This window comes from Sycon ciliatum, chromosome 1 (assembly GCF_964019385.1).
Source record: "Sycon ciliatum chromosome 1, ocSycCili1.1, whole genome shotgun sequence".
Classification (NCBI taxonomy): domain Eukaryota; kingdom Metazoa; phylum Porifera; class Calcarea; order Leucosolenida; family Sycettidae; genus Sycon; species Sycon ciliatum.
In genome coordinates this window covers 38,621,729-38,639,794 of record NC_088643.1, presented here as the reverse complement: position 1 = coordinate 38,639,794, position 18,066 = coordinate 38,621,729, and the positions used below count along the sequence as shown (strand labels likewise).

The 18,066-nt window shown below is 44.8% G+C and overlaps 2 protein-coding genes across 3 annotated transcripts in view; both read right to left on the bottom strand.

Moving 5' to 3' along the window:
* The window catches only part of LOC135824634 (exopolyphosphatase PRUNE1-like), an 11,220-nt gene extending 9,167 nt beyond the window's left edge, over positions 1-2,053 (bottom strand). Inside the window, exons 1-2 of one of the 2 annotated variants that reach the window (XM_065337367.1) lie at positions 1,860-2,053; positions 1,686-1,781 (exon numbers count right to left, since the gene is read on the bottom strand). In XM_065337367.1, coding sequence (XP_065193439.1) covers positions 1,686-1,781; positions 1,860-1,904 — 141 coding nt within the window. In that variant the 5' untranslated portion in view covers positions 1,905-2,053. The remainder of the gene's footprint in view (positions 1-1,685; positions 1,782-1,859) is intronic. The other variant, XM_065337362.1, reaches the window with a different exon arrangement.
* Positions 2,054-3,527: 1,474 nt separating this feature from the next.
* Positions 3,528-15,697, bottom strand: LOC135806988 (CDC42 small effector protein 2-like). Its single transcript, XM_065321092.1, has 5 exons — positions 15,299-15,697; positions 12,846-12,893; positions 11,396-11,434; positions 6,656-6,726; positions 3,528-4,160 (listed from the first exon to the last, which is right to left on the bottom strand). Coding segments are annotated over exons 1-5 (240 nt in total). The 5' UTR covers positions 15,380-15,697; the 3' UTR covers positions 3,528-4,159.
* Positions 15,698-18,066: the final 2,369 nt, after the last annotated feature.

Sequence of the window (18,066 nt, the reverse complement as noted above, 5' to 3'; positions counted from 1 at the left end):
CTATTTCGCCTGTGAAACGAGAAATTCCTCTTGTTCTCAAGTGCCAGTCATAGAAAATGTGTGTAGATTCTCGTGCGGGCTACCTACTGAGGCAGTACATGTACAACAAATTCAGAGCTGGGCAAGCAAGGAAATTTAAATGGCTATTAAAAGGAGAAAGAGATCAGGGGTATGTCTGACTGAAGTCATGAAGGAATTGCGAGTACGCCCCCCCCCCCCCCCCCCCCCCACAGCAGAGTCGTGCGCTGAAGAACGTGGAGCCCAAGAACGTCCAGCCTGAAATGTTAAGAACGCCACAGCCTAAAGCTAAGAACGGCGGTGTTGGTTTTCTGGCACCTTGTGGGATACATATGATCCAGTACGGATTGTTTCTAAGAACGTGCTACAGCAGAGTTGCGCGTCAAAGAACGTTGTTTCCAAGGGGTTAGCATGGGACGTTCTTATTTTTCAGCAATCTGGCTGCGTTCTTATTGCACGTTCTAAGAAACAATCCGTACCGGATCATATGTATCCCACAAGCTGCCAGAAAACCAACCCCGCCGTTCCCAGCTTTAGGCTGTGGCGTTCTTAACATTTCAGGCTGGACGTTCTTGGGCTCCACGTTCTTCGGCGCGCGACTCTACTGTATAAGAAAGCAAACAGATTGCTGAAAAATAAGAACGCCCCAGGCTAACCCCTTGGGAACAACGTTCTTGGGCGCGCGACTCTACTGTATCATGGAAGGCAAGAGTACACAACCCCCAAGAGTGTGCAACTGCCGCTACAACCTCTATCCAGTGCTGAGACGGCAGAACTTCACATCAGGTACCATGCATGGTTCATCAAATCAATAGATTACACTGGCAAACAGTGCAAAGTGCGACCATCGGACAGTTGAACCCAAAGCGGGGTTGCATACAACCCTGTATCCATCATGCACAGGACGCAAATAATGTGCACGGGTGTGTCACGTGATGTGAAGTCCTGCTGTCGCAGACCCCATAGACTGGAGTTACACACTCTTCAATGTGTTTCGATGCACACTCACTGTTTCTTACACTAACAGTGAGCATGATATGCACATGTTGCCCCTGGATTGCGCAGTTCTACGTGATCTGTGGCCTACACAAGGCAGAACAACAGAGACCATAAAGCTTTATCGTAACTCCAAGTTTCGTGTTTCAAAAACACTCATCAGACGACACTCGGAGTTAGAGAAAGCTCTTTGGTCTCTGTTGTTCTGCCTTGTGTAGTACGCTCTGCCCTTGTTAGGGTATTGAGCACTATTTGCAGCAAGGACTTCAGACAGTTTGTCCGATCTGTGGCCTATGTAACACGCAACCGCGACCTGCTGACTCCAAACACGGCCCAGGCCAGCGATGGCACACACGAGTGAGTGTAAATTGGCCCTGCAAGAAGGACGACTGAAACAGGCAGTCTGCGAGCGACACCCACGCAGCTTCCTGCCCCACCATACTGTGCCATCTCCCCACACTGTAGATGCCACGACTCCCTGGTCGTTACATGTACCTCTCCAATGTACATGTATTGTCGTAATTGCCAAGTGAAAGTGCTCAATGCATTGTTATTATGATCGCGGATGAATATTATGCAACAGTAATAATACTTGGTTGTACATGTATCAGACAATACTAGTACTTCAGGACAATCATGTACATGTAAAAATTATTTCAAACACTACAAACCTGCTTCAGGTAATAAGCGTATGCAATCGAGCAAGCAACGGAGTCCAGATCGCAAGACTCGTTTCCGAGGACTGCATGAACAGATTTGTCATCACCCTAAAGCAACCCAATCAACCAGATATCAGGTTAGGCTTTCCACAGCAATGCCAGAGTAACGTGAGGTGTGATTCCTACCAGATTTTCAAGGGAGTGTTTGGCGTCTCGTAGGAATTCTTCCATGATTGCACACTAAACAGCTCCTTCCTTCTACTGACGAGAAGATTAGTTCATAAATGACACCCAAACGAAGGACTAGTGATCATCAGATCAGAAATACAGGACACTATTTTCCCCCCAGGATGTTTGCTTTGCACCTGCTACACTCCGATCTTTCACCTACGTGATCTACCATGTCATGTCAACCAGAAAATTTCTGCAATAATCAGTGTAATGACGTCTGTGTCTCGATTTGCGTACATATCCAGCATCACTAAAATGACTTGCATGTAGGTCTACGAGTACGACCAAGACTGGCAAGCGTCCATAAGTGCACTCTTGGTACGACCAATTGCTGTTTATCTACTCTTTGTAGATCTACGACTCATACTACATAATTGTATAACAGTTTAATACTGTAAAAAGTAGTCATAGATCTAGTACTAGTCTATTGAGTATTGTAGTACTTGTCATGGTGCACTGTTGTCTGTGTTGAGTGTTGTGCAGTGTGTGGTTTGATCGATCAGATCTACTCAGCTCTTCATTTCTTGTCTGGACTGTATGATCTATATGAGCTATCATCAAGAGTCCACAACTAGATACAGTAGACGCCATGCCAAGTCTTTGCCTTTGGTATCATGGATAATTATAATAATTATTATTATTGTCGATATCCTAATTAGGCTAAAAAGGAAAAATCATTACCACATCACCAAGAGTGGGGATTGCCCTATCAAAAATTTGATAATAATAATAATAATAATAATAATAATAATAAATAATAATAATAAGAGTATATGTACTCTTGATCATGCTTATTACAGCATGCACAACTACAAGTACGGTAGTAGTAGTAGTAGTAGAATTTATTATTTACGGTAATACTCAGTAGTTCAACTTGGAGCACAAGTCGTTGCATCTTGTTCACTGGAGAGACCAAAAAGCCTCGAAAACCTCGAAGACGATTATTTTTAAATTGATTTCAGACTCAGTACACACATATTTTTTTTAAACACAATAATTACATGCAATGCATATGTATACGGTTACTGTAAAGATGCTTGTAAAAAGAAACTTCAATTCATAATAATGCTTTCAGATCAGGTGATACCACATCTCACTGATATCTAAACTTCGTATTTTTTCAATTTTTACGGGCTGTCTGCCGAGCATAGAAGCCGGGTGTATTCCTGGATTTCCAGCGTGGAAACCAGGGATTCATCACATGCCGGTATTTGATGAATCCCTGGTAGAAACCCATGCGAGGGCACCGCGTACCGGTATTATTATTCAGACCTGGCATTTCTGCAAAACCGCTTTTGAAAAACCAGGCTTATGGCATGCACCAAAGCAAAAAGGACCACCCTGAACATTCAGGCAAAGCAGGCTTATACTCGTACAATACCAGTACACTACTGTATAATTATAATCATGCTGCATGCCACTTCCGTTTGTGCATTGCACAAACGGAAGTGGCATGCAGACCGCTCTCAAGCTTGGCACAATTTACATTATATCAGTACATGTACGGGAGACGCAAACAAACTGTCCGCTTGACATGCAGCAGTCGAAAGGAGAACTACAGTAGTTGTGAAAGATACCCGGCCTTACACTTTGATAGAGTGCCACACACACAAAAAGCACATGTACAGGCTTCGTGTAAAAACGAAGTCACGGAATGTGGTATTACTTTGACAGCAACAGAAGAACATTGAGAACACTAAGACAATGAACATCCTGAATGTTACATCAAGAGTACAGATATTTCAAACACAAGAAATGAACTAGAATGTTGTTACTAGTGGTGCCGAGCAGTAAAACACAGAATGCGGTAAACAAAATAGGACAAACTAAGAAGAATAAATCATGCTATCTCCGCCAACACCGACAAAGAGAAAAAAGCGAGAAAGAGAGAGAGAGAGAGAAAACGAGCAAGAGAGCGCACAGCTAATAAGGGATGCAACCCAACTTAAGACATAGTCATAAGAACCCACAGCCTAATTCATACATGCCTTTCAAGGCTGAGAGAGGTGGTAATGGGTAAATAGATGTCAGTATATTTTTAAAAACACAAAACGAGAAGTGAATTAGCTACTAAGTAACACATGCATGTAGGCAGAGAGGAGAGATCATGAAGAGATGGGAATACTATTATAACAATTTGCGCGGGGTACAACAGACGTACATGTACATGTACAACTAGCGGCAATGTCCAATGGATATGGTGATTATTTCCAGTCCAGCTTGTCCAGGCACGGCTCAAGAGCTAGTGACAGGTTTCTGCACACACACATACACAGACCATAAAAACACGTCTATTAGATCACTATACCCAGCGCATTCGAATTTGTCCGGTCGTCGGTTCCACGCACGTCAGATATCCAATAAGCCAGAAGCACTACTAGCAGATTTACGACTCCCAGGGCGTAACAAAAGAAAGTTAGCCCTGGGCATACATACGATAAGCTTAGGGCCCTAGGTGAGAGTTTCATAAAACCCGCCTCGTCAGGTATGCACAGCTGTGTAGGGTTCCAGTGTAACGACAGGTCGCTAATGACAATGTAGCAACTGGGTTCAACCAGCCGTCCCAATCTTGCACTGGTGGCATCTGTGGATCATGAAAAAGAGTTTATTTACAGAATGTGCGACAACATCACTTCGGAGCCCAATTCATTCAGAACTCATTTTCGTTTATTCAGAATGCCAAACAAATGCCACTTTTCTATGTAGAAAGTGCGCAATTGCGCCACTTTACCCTATAAATATACTAATTCCTTTATCTGCTATTCATTTGTTATCTACCTCCAATGAGGAGCTCTTAACGAGCGAAACAGCTGTCTGGAGGACATGAAACATCTATCCAAGAACGATGGATTATGGTGTTGCGAATGCGGGCCAAGAGCGCAGCGTGGAGAGGTGGACGGTTCAGATTATCGCCAAACAAAGCAAACTAAATTTCCAAACAAAAAATTCAGTTTTCAGTTTTTCACATCAGGTCGAGCGAAACGGGAGAGCTGCAGTTCAGGACCTTCAGTATGCTTGCTCTTTACCTTGGTCACCATACAAGCTCTTCAAACGGCTAGAAACGTCTTCGCAATACGCCAACAATGTGTACTAAAGCACCGGCTATCTGCAGGTATTGCAATGACGGTTCTATCAGTTTGAGTTGCTCATATAATTACCTAGATAAAATAACAATCATAGCAAGGCCTGCAGCCTGCAGCTCTCTTGTTTATATCACAGAATATGTCTATGCAATGCTGCCAAATAAACGAGCATCGGTTGAGAAGTTCAATGACCAGCAGTTGGACCGATTGGTGCGCAGGCTACAGCAAACTCTGCTAGTGCAGACACAACGAGGGCCAGTTTTTTCCTCGTCTGGGTGCCCGAGTGGTTAAAATTATCCGCCCGACCACACGCACCTTGACTTCAGCCGGGTTTTTTTTATGCAAAACACGTTTCGTATCCCTACATCTCGACATCCGTTTCTGAGGCAACGGAGGAGGCGTAAGTTACGCTTTGACGGAATGTTTGGATTTCGCTACGCCAAAAAAGCGAGCGGACCTCCTCTTTCGCAGATCCGCTTTGGAGGAACCTGAATGGTGATGGCTTTGGTGTGCTACTACTGGTGTTGTTTAGTTGCCATTTGGGGTTTTTCACATTGTTCTTCTTTGCCATTGTACCGTACGTTCTGGAGATTTCGCAAACGATACTGCATCGTTTTGAGTGGGTAGCTGGTGAGGAAATCAGTCCCGCAACACCTTGGCCCCGATTGCGGACGAGAAGGGGCGTTTCTCTCTCCAAGCAATATGTCCACAAGACTGCAACCAGGGAGTAGTAGAGTACTCTGCCACTCCCTCACTGAAACTACAGGCATCCACGCTGGGGTCGATGATGGATCATGGAGAAGGCAACGACACCCTGATATACAACCGCTTGAATTTGATATCGATGTAGTCTAAGCTATGTTCATACTGGTTCGCAGTGAATGTGCCCCAAATATATGAGAGTGCTTGACAGGAGACATTCAGCAGCTTGTCAGCGATCCACGATAGCTCTACAAGAGAAGGTCGTTTCAACTCGGACAAAACATCTAAAATTTCAAAGGACATGTACGTTCATTTCCATTCCCTCCGCCAAAGCGAAGCGTTGAGGAACACAGTATGCATGACCGATGCATCGTGTGTTCCGCAAAAGCTGCTGCGGTAATTACGCTCTTCGCCTCTCCAAAAGTGGTGCAAACTTGTCATGTGTGACCGCGACTTTAGGGGCCCTAAGAGATCCAGAAACTCATTCTCTCTTCCAGTCTCTTCTGTGGAGATTGTTAAAATTGACGCATTTGATTACACATTCTGGACCCAGATTCGAATTTTTCGAGTGACTAGAAAGAGCGAATTACGACTATGTAAACAAACTGGAATGTCTTTACTCCCGAGTCCTGATGCACTCGGCAAAACCTTGGAAAGAGATCACGTACAGTACTCTGTAGAAATCAGTAATAGGCTTGCAGCAGACACGTGTGGTGCTAAGAAAGCGTGCACCAATGGGTTAATTCTGGCGGTGGAATAAAAAAATTCCACATTTACTTCGGAATGGGTGGAATTGGATTCTGTGAATTCTGACGACAAAAGTTGTGTAATTGAATGTGCCCAATGGTCACCATGCCACGGTAAGACCAATGACAATCTGCACACATCATGGCACGTCGTGCCATGCACATACACATGCGAGCACGCACGCACTCACGCACACTCACACACAGAACTGGAAATTACCAATTGGCAGCTGGTTGAGCTATTGAAATATAACCGCCTTTCCCCTGCATCTGTGACTGAACATCTATTTGCTGCACAGGAAAGAAAGAGAACAGTAGGTATACCATTAGCAAGCCTTCCCTTCAATGACAGACAACAAAACATACTTCAAATAAGCCCAACGGGAGGCCAAAGTAAGCATATTTGGCTATTCACAACAGCTTGTTAGGTCGAGTACACCTTGCTAATAGGGAGGTTTCGCTCTATGGAATTACCGTATTTTCCCCATTGGACGTACATGTCTCCATTTGTAGTACAAGGTGAGAGTGGATCAAAAATATGAAAGGACACGTCTCTAATAATAGTACATGCCGGAATGATGTGATGGGCATTACTGGGGTACAGGTACCAGGGTTCACCTTACTTCGTTTTTCTTACCCGTTGATCATCTTTGTGTCTTTCTACACTGTTTCTTTCCATGGTTGGATGTATTTACAGTAGGGGTGAAACGATTAGTTCGAATATTCGAGTATTCGTTCGAAAATCTCAAACGAGCCAGTATTCGAAATTTTGCACTCGATCGTTTTTTTTTTTTTTTTTTTTTTTTTTAGTACTGGCATTCTATTTTTCAAACACTTCTGTTGTACTGTTCATCGACTGGTACATGGTGTGCATGCATTATTCGTGCCTTTGAGTCAGTATTTTATGACTTGGACGATGCGATCACCACGGCAAGTAAGGTTATATTGTTTTGAGATAATAGAGAGGTTCCGGGGTACGATTTTCCGTGCCAAAATCCGTATGGGCGCTACGGATTTTTTCCAGGCGTGCTCCATACGATTTTTCGGCACGAGAATCCGTGTGGACTGGCTTTCATACGAACCATGCTTCGTATGGAGATTTTGCGTCATCGTGTGCAGAAAGATTTTTCGCGTACAAATTTGGTACGAGAAACATCGATTTTTCGCGGGAAGTTTTGATCTCGGTACAAATTTTCAAAATAAAAAGGCATAGCGCGGGAATGTGACGTGTTTGCGATCGTAACCTAGGCAATGACGGCAAACACATAAGTTCGGTACCCCGGAACTTTTCACTGCTCGAAAACGACGTATAAAAAATCCGTAGAGCCTCCACGGATTTTGGCACGAAAAATCGTACTCCGGAACCTCCCTAATGAAAGTACGAAGTAGTGGTTGCGAAAGTACTGGTGAAAATCGTTACTTTACACTCTGTACAAGACGTTGGCGACTTTTGTGCTACGCTCACAGATAATTTCTTCTGAATTGGTCGAGAACTCACAAATCTAGCGCTTTTGAATTTCGATAAAATACTCGAAATAATCGGATACTCGATCGAATATTATGAATGAGTGATCGATTGGTCAAAATAGATACTCGTTTCACCCCCAATTTACAGCCTTACAGTATCATTATCACGAGTTGCTTGCCACCCAACTCCGGCAATCAATCTTTCCAGAAACTATACAAGTACACGTCTCCAATACTAGTACAGGTCTGACCCCCTTTGAAAAAATAAAAGTGCTGTACATTTATTGGGGAAAATTCGGTACGTATGAAAATAACGTAGGAACTCCAAGTAATTTTCATACGTAAAAATCAGCGCTGTTGGGTTTCGCTCTACGTGATTTTCCAAGACTGCTTAACATGCCGTGTTGCTTCGGAGATGCGTTGGCTGCATGCGCCCACTGCATGCACCACGAACCAAAATCGCATTTTCCATTATACTTTCCACTTGGTGTTCAGTGTGTGCACCTTGTGTTTCGTGCGGCTTGATAAATCCAGAAAATGCGAAAAATATTTCAAAAAGTCCTACGGAGGACCCAATGTAGGAAAGAGCTTTCCTATGGAAATCCGTAGAGAGATTTACGTATGAAAGTCGCCTTCGGTCCCCGGCGCGTACGACATACGGATTTTCATAGGTAATTACGTAGAGCGAAACCTCCCTAATTACAACTTGTAATTGTGGTGTGCTGCTGGTGAACTGTTCATACTGGTTTCGTGTTATCATCAGGTCTAAATAAGCAACTGTCCTAAATACATGATACATGATGGTATACGGTATGGTGTGGTATTCTTTATTTCATCAAGCGAACAGGCACTGATGCCGAAGGTGGATGAGGCCACCCTTTTTCTTCCTGAGGGAGCATCTCATAAGCTCGCATTCTTTTGTAAACGGAACGCATTTCAAATAGACTCTACCCCCCCCCCCCCTACTCGAAAGCGTATCGCACATATTCTGTGAATGGTACTAGACCCCACATGTACATCATGTACATAGTATGTATGTGTCGATGTATGCAGTCATGTAGTGTGCATGACTGTGTACATCTCCTGAGTACAGCTGTATCAAACACCCACTCACACCCACCCACTCACACACACACACACACACACACACTGGGTGAGAGTCCGTTTACCCACAAACTAGCTAGCCTTGTCACACAACTGACCTGTACACCAGCCATGGTGCCCGTACACATCCAGGGAAAAGTGCGAACTGTCATTTTCTATTCGAAAATGTTCCTACCCCCGTTTTGAAATGCGTTACGTTCACAAACATAATGTGAACTTATGAGATTTTCGAAGTCTGAAGAAAATGTTGAACGGTCTCTACTGGGATGACAGCTACACCATAGCTCAGTGGTCAGAGCTGGCCTCAAGCGAACTTCCCTGGTTTGATTCCTGGTGGTGACCGTCAATTTTTTCTACAGACTTTTCCCTTTTCCATTCCTTAACTTATGAATATACGAGATGCTCCCTAACAAATAGAACTTGGCATAAAAGATGGCAAACGGACGAGCGTGTATACTGTAGTGCTGATCGGTTCTGTCTAGCTTTCATTCGCAAAGCCATGATGAGCATGGGAGGAAGTAAAACTAGAAACCTATCTCTCAGGCTATGATCGTTTGGTCGGATCCAGATCCAGATCCAAATCTCAGATCCGTCGGATCCTTCAGAATCAACCGAACACTTTTTTTGCGGACCTTGGCTGTTGCCATGTTGACGAAGTAAAAAATGGCGCTGACAGGTCACCCAAAAAAGGCAAAAGTCGTACTGATCGCGCGCGTCGTACGAAAAGTCAACAAAAGTCCACTAGACGTACGACAATGAGTAGAAAAATGATTTTTACCTGCCATATACGCACAAAGGTCACATTTGGATTCGATGGATCCAGTCAACCCTGCTCCCGGGGCAGGGTTGCTCGGATCCAAATCCGGAGGATCTGGATCCGGATTCGACCAATCGATCATTGCAGATCCAGTGGATCCAACGGATCTGGATCTGGATCCGACCAAAAGATCACGGCCTTAAACTGTCACCAGCAAATCCGATATACTGTAAACCGTGAAAATATTGCGATGGTCTAATTTCTGCGAAATTCGCGACCGCGTGGAAATCGCGAAATTTAGACAGCGCGAAAAGGAGATCCATGAAAGGTTTAGCAAGAGTGCCATAGGTTTAGCAAGAATGCCATTCTGCAATCGCAAAATTAAAACCTCGCAAACCTGTCCGGATTTTGAAAACGCGAACTAGAAACGCCGCGAAAATTTCACGCTTTACAGTATAGGATGTGGTTTTTGGCTAAAGGATTTCGCTAAACAACCTATGCAAAATTGATGAAACGGGTTTCATGAGGTGTTTGGAACTGTTTTCTATACACTTCAGTAGGAATAAGCCAAATTTCAAGCCGATCAGCCAATTTTCGGGGTGAAGCTTCCGCTGTAGTACAGTTAAAACTAAAAGCACTAGATATGCCAACCTGTAGCAGTGCTCTCCAGATTTCTATGCATAGCTGTTTTAGCTACCTGCCTGGGTATAAATTTGGACCCAGATGATGTACAGGTTATCAGTTGTCTGAGGATTGCCTTAGCTTTGCTATGTGCAAGAAACGCAGCGTTACAACAATGACCTAGCCGGCTGTCTCTATTCTCTTCTGCCTTTTGTGTATGCATGGTATCTATGTACTTATTCAGCATACTAAGCATTCTATCATCATCTGCATCCATTACAACACTCTGGATAATAGGGAGGTTTCGCTCTACGGAATTACGTATGAAAATAACATAGGAACTGCACGTAATTTTCATACGTAAAAATCAGAGCTGTTGGGTTTCGCTCTACGTGATTTCTCCACGACTGCTAAACATGCCTTGTTGCTTGGAGACGCGTTGGCTGCATGCGCCCACCGCATGCACTACGAACCGAAACCGCGTTTTCCATCTTATTTTGCACGTGGTGTACGGTGTGTGCACCTTGTGTTTCGCGCGGCTTGAACTTTACCCTAGATAAATCCGGAAAATGCGAAAAATATTTCAAAAAGTCCTACGGAGGACCCAACGTTGGAAAGAGCTTTCCTACGGAAATCCGTAGAGAGATTTACGTGTGAAAGTTGCCCTCGCTCCCCGGCGCGTACGACATACGGATTTTCATACGTAATTACGTAGAGCGAAACCTCCCTAATGTGGAACACTCAAATCCTATACATGTATATAGGATTCGACAAAAAACTGACATGTCCTCTCTAAAACGGCCCTATAAGTCAAGCGATAATACTGGCACTCTTGAAAACTTCTGAAGAGAACCTACTGATACTGCCCTAACACCTTACAATACAATTTAGGCACACAACTTATCCCGGGCGGAAGCATGGTCATGCTTATTTGAAAAATTTCAAAAAATCCTATTTAATTATAGGATACTGACATCACTTTCAACAACTCATGCAAGAGTTTCAACTTACTGTAGATCCAACATCTGTTGATCCAATATGACTATTATGCTGGACAAACAAACCAAGAACATCAAAAATCGCAAGCAGTTAGGAATGGTGTACAGTAAACTGCCCTGATCCAGACTCCCCAGATCCGGGCACCTGTCGGACTCTACTGTTGCAAAAATCGAGTCTTCAATGAAAAACAGCTCAAGACCAATTGGTTGGCATAAAAAGTGTTTACTTGCATGCAATACGAAGGTACGTTCAGAGGTAGGAGCAATTCCTAGTTGAGGGCAGACCCGCTCCCAACCTACCCAGATAAGGTGTGTTCTAATGCATTTGTATTCTATACAGAGTGAGCGGGTAAGCCAGAGAGAAAAGAAAGACATAATAGGCCATTCACACGACGTGCAAACATTTGCACGCGTGTGATCAAGATAACACTGGCAAACCGTGACCCAGTTCACACGGTGCTGGGCAAACTTTGCAACCGTCAATGTATCCATAGTGACCCCCTGAAAATGCTGGGAAATGTTAAATTTTGAATTTTCCTTTGTTCAAGCACTGCATTTGCGGTACGCACTTTCAACAACCGACACTTTTCCTGGCGTGCAAAGATAATCGCGAGCAAAAGGGCCTCGGCCAAGATAAAAAATCAGTTGCACGCATGAGTCCAAGTTTATCGTATCCGTGTAAATATCCTTGGAGACAGTACGATAAAAGTGAGTTTGCACGTCCTGTGAATGGCCTATAAGCCACTGATTGATGCACTTCACGATATCAGCCCAGTTTACACAACAGCACGACATGAAGCAATCGCACTGTGACAACACTACATCATGTGATCATCGGATGTGAGATTTCACTGTCGCCTAACACAGTGCTGCCAACCTTCCGTATTTTTCCGTATTTGTACGGAAAATCACTCCTTCGTCCGCAGTACAGAATTTGAGAAAAAATGGTATGGAAAATTGAAGAGGATCGATCAGCTACAGATTTGTATGTAGAAGCATGGCAAGCGCAAGCTGAGAGATGAGTATCCCTGTGCCAAAGCGAGTGCGTGCCATGCTTCGACTACATGTAATACAAAATATCATGTTGTGGTACAAGTCACACATGTTTGGCACTAGGAAATTCAGCCACCGACAAGCCTGTGTGTGCCAAAAAAAGCACAACACAAGCAATGCACATGGCAGGGAAAAACACTGCAAAATACGGAAAATCAAAAAGTCACAGTACGCAAAACAGACCCAGTTAGTTGGCAGCACTGCTAACACTAGAAGTCCAGCTGCTGGAGCTACACACTCTTGGGAGGCTGTGTACTCCTGGTAATAGCAGTATGATATCGAAGTACAGTGCTTGATAGGTACACTCTCCCACAACGCACAGTGACCTACAAGACCCATGGATCAGTCAGTACAGGGGCAGGAGACATCTTTACGCCACAACGAGCTCCAATAACACCAACTGAACTAACCTGAAAGTTTGCTGGGTTTCCAATCATGGAGCGATCGATCTTTCGGCGCTGCAACACAAATACACAGAAATAGTTCGAAGACATGACAAGGGCACACTACAGTAAAACGTGCGTTTGCCGGACCCTGACCCTGTGTCAAACGCAATCCTTGTCTTGACGGGACACATTTTCATGCACCAAAGTGCTGTGGATCAAACATGCATCCCTGGATCAAGCGGAATCCTGCCATGTCAGGGTCGTTTCCGCTGCACCATGGATGTCCGGTTAGGTGAGGCTTTACTGTAAGCAGCCACATCCCTTGTAAGAGTCTTCAATCAATGCACAGAAAAGAAACAGCAACTAGGCAGCTCGGCTGGAGATTAAACAGGCGTCAGGAAAGTATTATTTGTTTGAATTCTTTATTCTCACGATGGCACCATCGCCATAAGAGACAGTGATGACAAAGCCATTGGTACTGTCACACCGGAGACTTATGAACAACTGAAGCAGGAAGAGCTCACCATTGTGTGCGGATTGTGTTGCCCAATCGCAAGCTTGGCCTCTCTAAATGGGATTGGAAGACTATTTAAGGCGACTTTTTTTTATTCCGCAATTCAGGCCCGGGCTTTTCACATACTCTATGCCCATGCACACGTCATTAGCTCACCGAGCAGTGTGGTCCCTTTTTGTTATACAGCAATTTTTTGGAAAAGTTTGTGAATGGTATGTGCTGCAGTCCTCCTAAACTTTCATAGCACATAGTCCGGTGGGCACAATGGCCAAGCCTCAAGTGACTATATGGTGCACACCACCACCTGGACACGCACACTTAACTTGGCTCCGAAATAGGCCATTTTTCACTTTTTAAAGAGAACCGTGCGACTACTCGGTGGCCTGGCGTGACATCATCATCCTCAGAAAGCAGCACTATGTGCGTGCACTGATGCAGGCTCGATTGGGAATATCTGACAATTGATACAGGGTAGCCTCTTAGGGCCAAGACCATTGAACTCACAGTCAGTGCCCTATACACGGCTGTTTTTTTGTGCGATTTCACGCCACTTAACAATATGGCCGCCGAAAGTCTCGATTGGGCTTCAATGGCAAGAAAATTTGAATTTTCAAATCGTCAGAACACGAGTAGGCCATGGTTTCCCCTGGATTTTGGAGACTAGTCAGCCCGGACAGCCCGGGGAACACGCCGATCATCTGCGTCTTGTTTCAAGCTTTCCGCTCGTACCTCACATGACTGCCTTTCCTTCAAGAAACATTTGTTCTGTGTCGTGCGACTTTGGCTTCGTTCTGGAATACTCCTTGTGTCGTCGCTGACAAACTCGGCTCCGAGAAGCCCTTCCCGATTTTTTCCCAGCTTAGATCGATTTTTTCCCAGGTAGAGGACTATCCTCTGGTTGTCTTCCCCAAGTGTCATTAGAATACGCGCGTGAACTTCTAAATACGCGCGACGAGTCAGGAGCCTGTTTTCTCTTGATTTGGAAGACAAAATGGTGTGGCCCTTTAGTTGCTGTTGAGTGTAGAATGCTGCTTCCTGCTGTAAATAGCTTAGTCGGCATGTGGGATATTGTAGAAGAAGACAGCAGCCGGCCAAGTGAGCTTGAAATTGTGATATCTACCCTATTGTGCGTTGAACGATTACGAAATGTCTAACTTGAATGTTGTACACGCGAGCACGCCAAGCAGAGGCTGACAATCACTGGCGAGATCAATCTCCAGACTGCCAGGAGTACTTCGAGCAAGTTTGAAGCGGAAAGATAGCTAACTGGGCAGGCCAGGACGCCTTTCCACCCTCTTTCTCTCTCAAATTGCCGAAAAGTCGAGTATCTCGCTCGAGCGCTTTCAAAACTTTTCTCTTGGTTTCGCGTCCCAAATCGTGGAACCACGCGAGGATCAACATGAGTTTCTTGCAAAAACGCAAACTCATCGCGTATTTGTACTATTCGCACAATGTTACATAAATCGCACTGAACGACGCCATATTGATAAGTGCCTGCACGTGAACAGCCGTGTATAATCTACGGGGGCCTGAAGTCTCACTTATCACGAGAGTTCCTCTTTCTATCAACACCCTCTCCAGCAATAGTCATAGTACCTTTACCAGGCCATGGCAACCTCCAGCATACTACTGTGTCTACATTATTGTTTACTCCAGCATGACTGTGGTGATGGTTGACAGATAACTGACGTAAGGATTTACTCTTGTGTGTTGTACAGTGTGTAGCAAAAGCTAACGAAACTTTCGTTGCACTTTTCACCGTGGTCTCAGCTCCAACATAGCCATAGAACAGCTGAACATAGACTATACTGTATTCCGTCACATAATTATTATGATAATACAATAGTCGTACGCATGTGTAGGACTTTCCTGTTACACGCGCCTACTTTTCGCCAAGCATGGAACAAAAATCTAGAGCAACCCGAGAAAGAAGTAATCCCATTCCATTCTCTAAGGCTCTTACAGGTGGTGGCTTCTTCCTGGGAAGTAGAAATCTAGAGAACCAACTCCGACGGACGCCCTCCGTGTTATTCGACGGCCTCATTGCCGGAGGGTGAACGTCCCGAGTTCTGGGACACCTCCGAAATTATTATCCAACCTCCACAACGTCGGTTAGGTGAAACGAAGCCGAAGAGTCAACTCTACCTCTGTGTATCTCGCCCACTCAATGCCTACATGCGCTTAGTAAAGTAACTATACCTAGTACCTCAACACTCAGTAGAAACAAGTTCAAAATACACCTGACGGGGTAAATCCTCGCTGTGGTGCTTCTCTGTCAAATTTCAACTGCTTGTTGCAACGTTTGTCGTTCGAAGGAGACTTTTTTCCGTGGCTTTTACAAAAGACCGTACATCCCGTTGATCTCGCGTAGACCAGGTTGACTGCATGCATGCGTTGGTATACACTGGTACATGGCCGAAGAAGCCGTCCTGACCGGTGACCGTCGACGCGTCCTAGTCGTACCGTAGGAGATCGAGAACCTGTACCTCGTAGGTCTACCGGACATACACACTAGCGCTCGCGCCTCTTCGCTTTTGCGTGCAGCACAGAGTACAGATATGGCATTGGTTAAAGTGCATCACGCAACTGGGCGAGGCAAGGAGTCGTCAAATACCGACTCCCTGGCCAAGACTAGTCGACTATATACGGTATAATCAAGAGTACTCTATATCTAATTTCAGAAATTTTCGGTGCTCAATATTTTCGGTGTGAGGGCCGAAAAGGCCAGGTTAGGTGAACAGAAATTTTCGGTACAGAGAAGCAGCTCCCTATTGGATTATGTGTGTTAGTGTTTGTTTGGTGTATTGAAATTTTAGGTATGAAACAGATGCACCGAAAATACCGAAAATAAAAGTACACCGAAAATTTGTGAAATTACAGTATTGTACTCTTGGTATAATCCTGGGAGCTTATTATTTTTACTCTTGCTATAAGCATTTGGTATAAGCAAGAGTACATAACCCCCCGGGGGGGGGTTATGTACTCTTCCTATAAATATAACATAACATGAGCACCCAAGTGTGGGTGCTTATTATAAGATATAAATGCTCATGACTATACATGTGTGGCTATGCCTGGTCCGCATGCAGCTAGGCTATGATGCAGCTGACCCAGCCTGTGAGTTTGGTTTATGCACGGAGCTGGGTATTTGATGTGTAAATAAATAAGCTCCCTTTGGCCACAAGGAGCTTATTTACTCTTCACTGTGACCTTGATAATTGTTACCGGTATGATATGGCCCATAGCAAGAGTTCATAACCTCTTAGGGGCTATGAACTCTTGCCCATAGCCCAGGCCAGCAGGGCCAGGGAGTAGACTCGACGTGGTTTGGGTAAGATCTCTGCCGGGCCAAGGCCAAATCTGTGTTGTACATGTGCATGTCACTGTGTGTGTGTGGGGGGGGGGGGGGGGGCGGGGGAGCACTAGTACTGTGACCTGCACTGCCACATGCACTGTTCGATGGTTATGGCACTTGGTGTAATTATGGCAATGGCCTACCCCGGATCATGTGGTCGCAAGACCGGGAATCCTTACCCTGCCCGAAAGTTGTACTAACCAGGGAGGTACAATGACAATAGAGGTTATAATGCGATTACATCATCAATATTGGCATTGGGTTACGTGTGTGTGTGTGGGGGGGGGGGGGCACCACTGCACTGAACTGGTCAATCCTGACTTAAACCATGATTGTCTCATGCCAGATCTCAATAGCTGACACACTTGCACAGCGTGACCAGGGAGTTACATATAGGTGGGGGTCTCTGAACAATGCAGCACAAATCTGTATTGATGTGTTCCCAGAAAGTCGCGCTGTTTCTCTACCCTGGCTATGCTCTATACTCTCAACATCTTTTTCCTCTTATAATCACGCTGATTTTGTCATCCCTTTTCCTCGCGCTACTGAAATGTACCTCCATCACTTTTGCCCCCTTCTCCCCTTCTCCGTATATATATTCTAGTGATTGTTAGTCTTGGTCATATGCTGTCTGATGAAGTGTTCTGACACGAAACTCGGAGTTACAGCGGAATGAGACTTTTTTGATTCATTGCTGTGTAATATTTGTATTACTTGCTCTGTCCAGTGGACATTGAGCACTGTAAGCAGCCTAGGGACTTTAGACAACTGTCTAGGTGGGGGTCTATATAGACTTTATACAACTGATATAGACAGTAGATAGTGTAGATAGTGATTTATGTAGAAAATGTCACTGAAAGCGCCACTTCGTTCTGATAGAAGCAGGAATGACGCAAATAATGAGCAGCTCACAGCGATGGGAGGTATGCATCTTAGGCTGTGTTTACATGAGAATTCTCAATCCGGGTTGAAAGTCTGTACGATAGACAAAATAGGTGAGCGTTTACATGAAGACAGTTGACCTGGGTCAAATACTGATATGCGGCCAAACGTACACTTCTAGAGTCCTGTATGGTCACGTGAATTCTTTCACGCGAAATTTGCATGTGCAGTGCCATTCAAACCTGGCGCGAGATACGCACAGAAGTACGCTAGTACGATTTCTCGCAATGCGTCATGTAAACGCGACAGTCAATCTGTGTTCATGGCGGGTTGAAACTTGACCCGGGTCGAACTCAACCCGGGTTGAGTTCGACCTGGGTCAGATTTCAACCCGCCATGTGCACAAAATGAATGGCGCGTTTACATAACGCATTGCGCTTGACCCGGGTTGAAATTTCGCCCCGGGTTGATTTCAACCCTCCCCGAGGGTTGAA

Bases quoted from the DNA above. Each gene is read 5' to 3' on its own strand.
- LOC135806988 (XM_065321092.1), bottom strand. From the start codon at position 15,379: ATGAGGCCGTCGAATAACACGGAGGGCGTCCGTCGGAGTTGGTTCTCT. The intron at 12,894-15,298 runs GTAAGAGCCTTA...TTTGTGTTGCAG, and splicing joins CCAGGAAGAAGCCACCACCT to CGCCGAAAGATCGATCGCTC. The intron at 6,727-11,395 runs GTAAGTTGAAAC...TTTCCTGTGCAG, and splicing joins CAACAGATGTTGGATCTACA to CAAATAGATGTTCAGTCACA.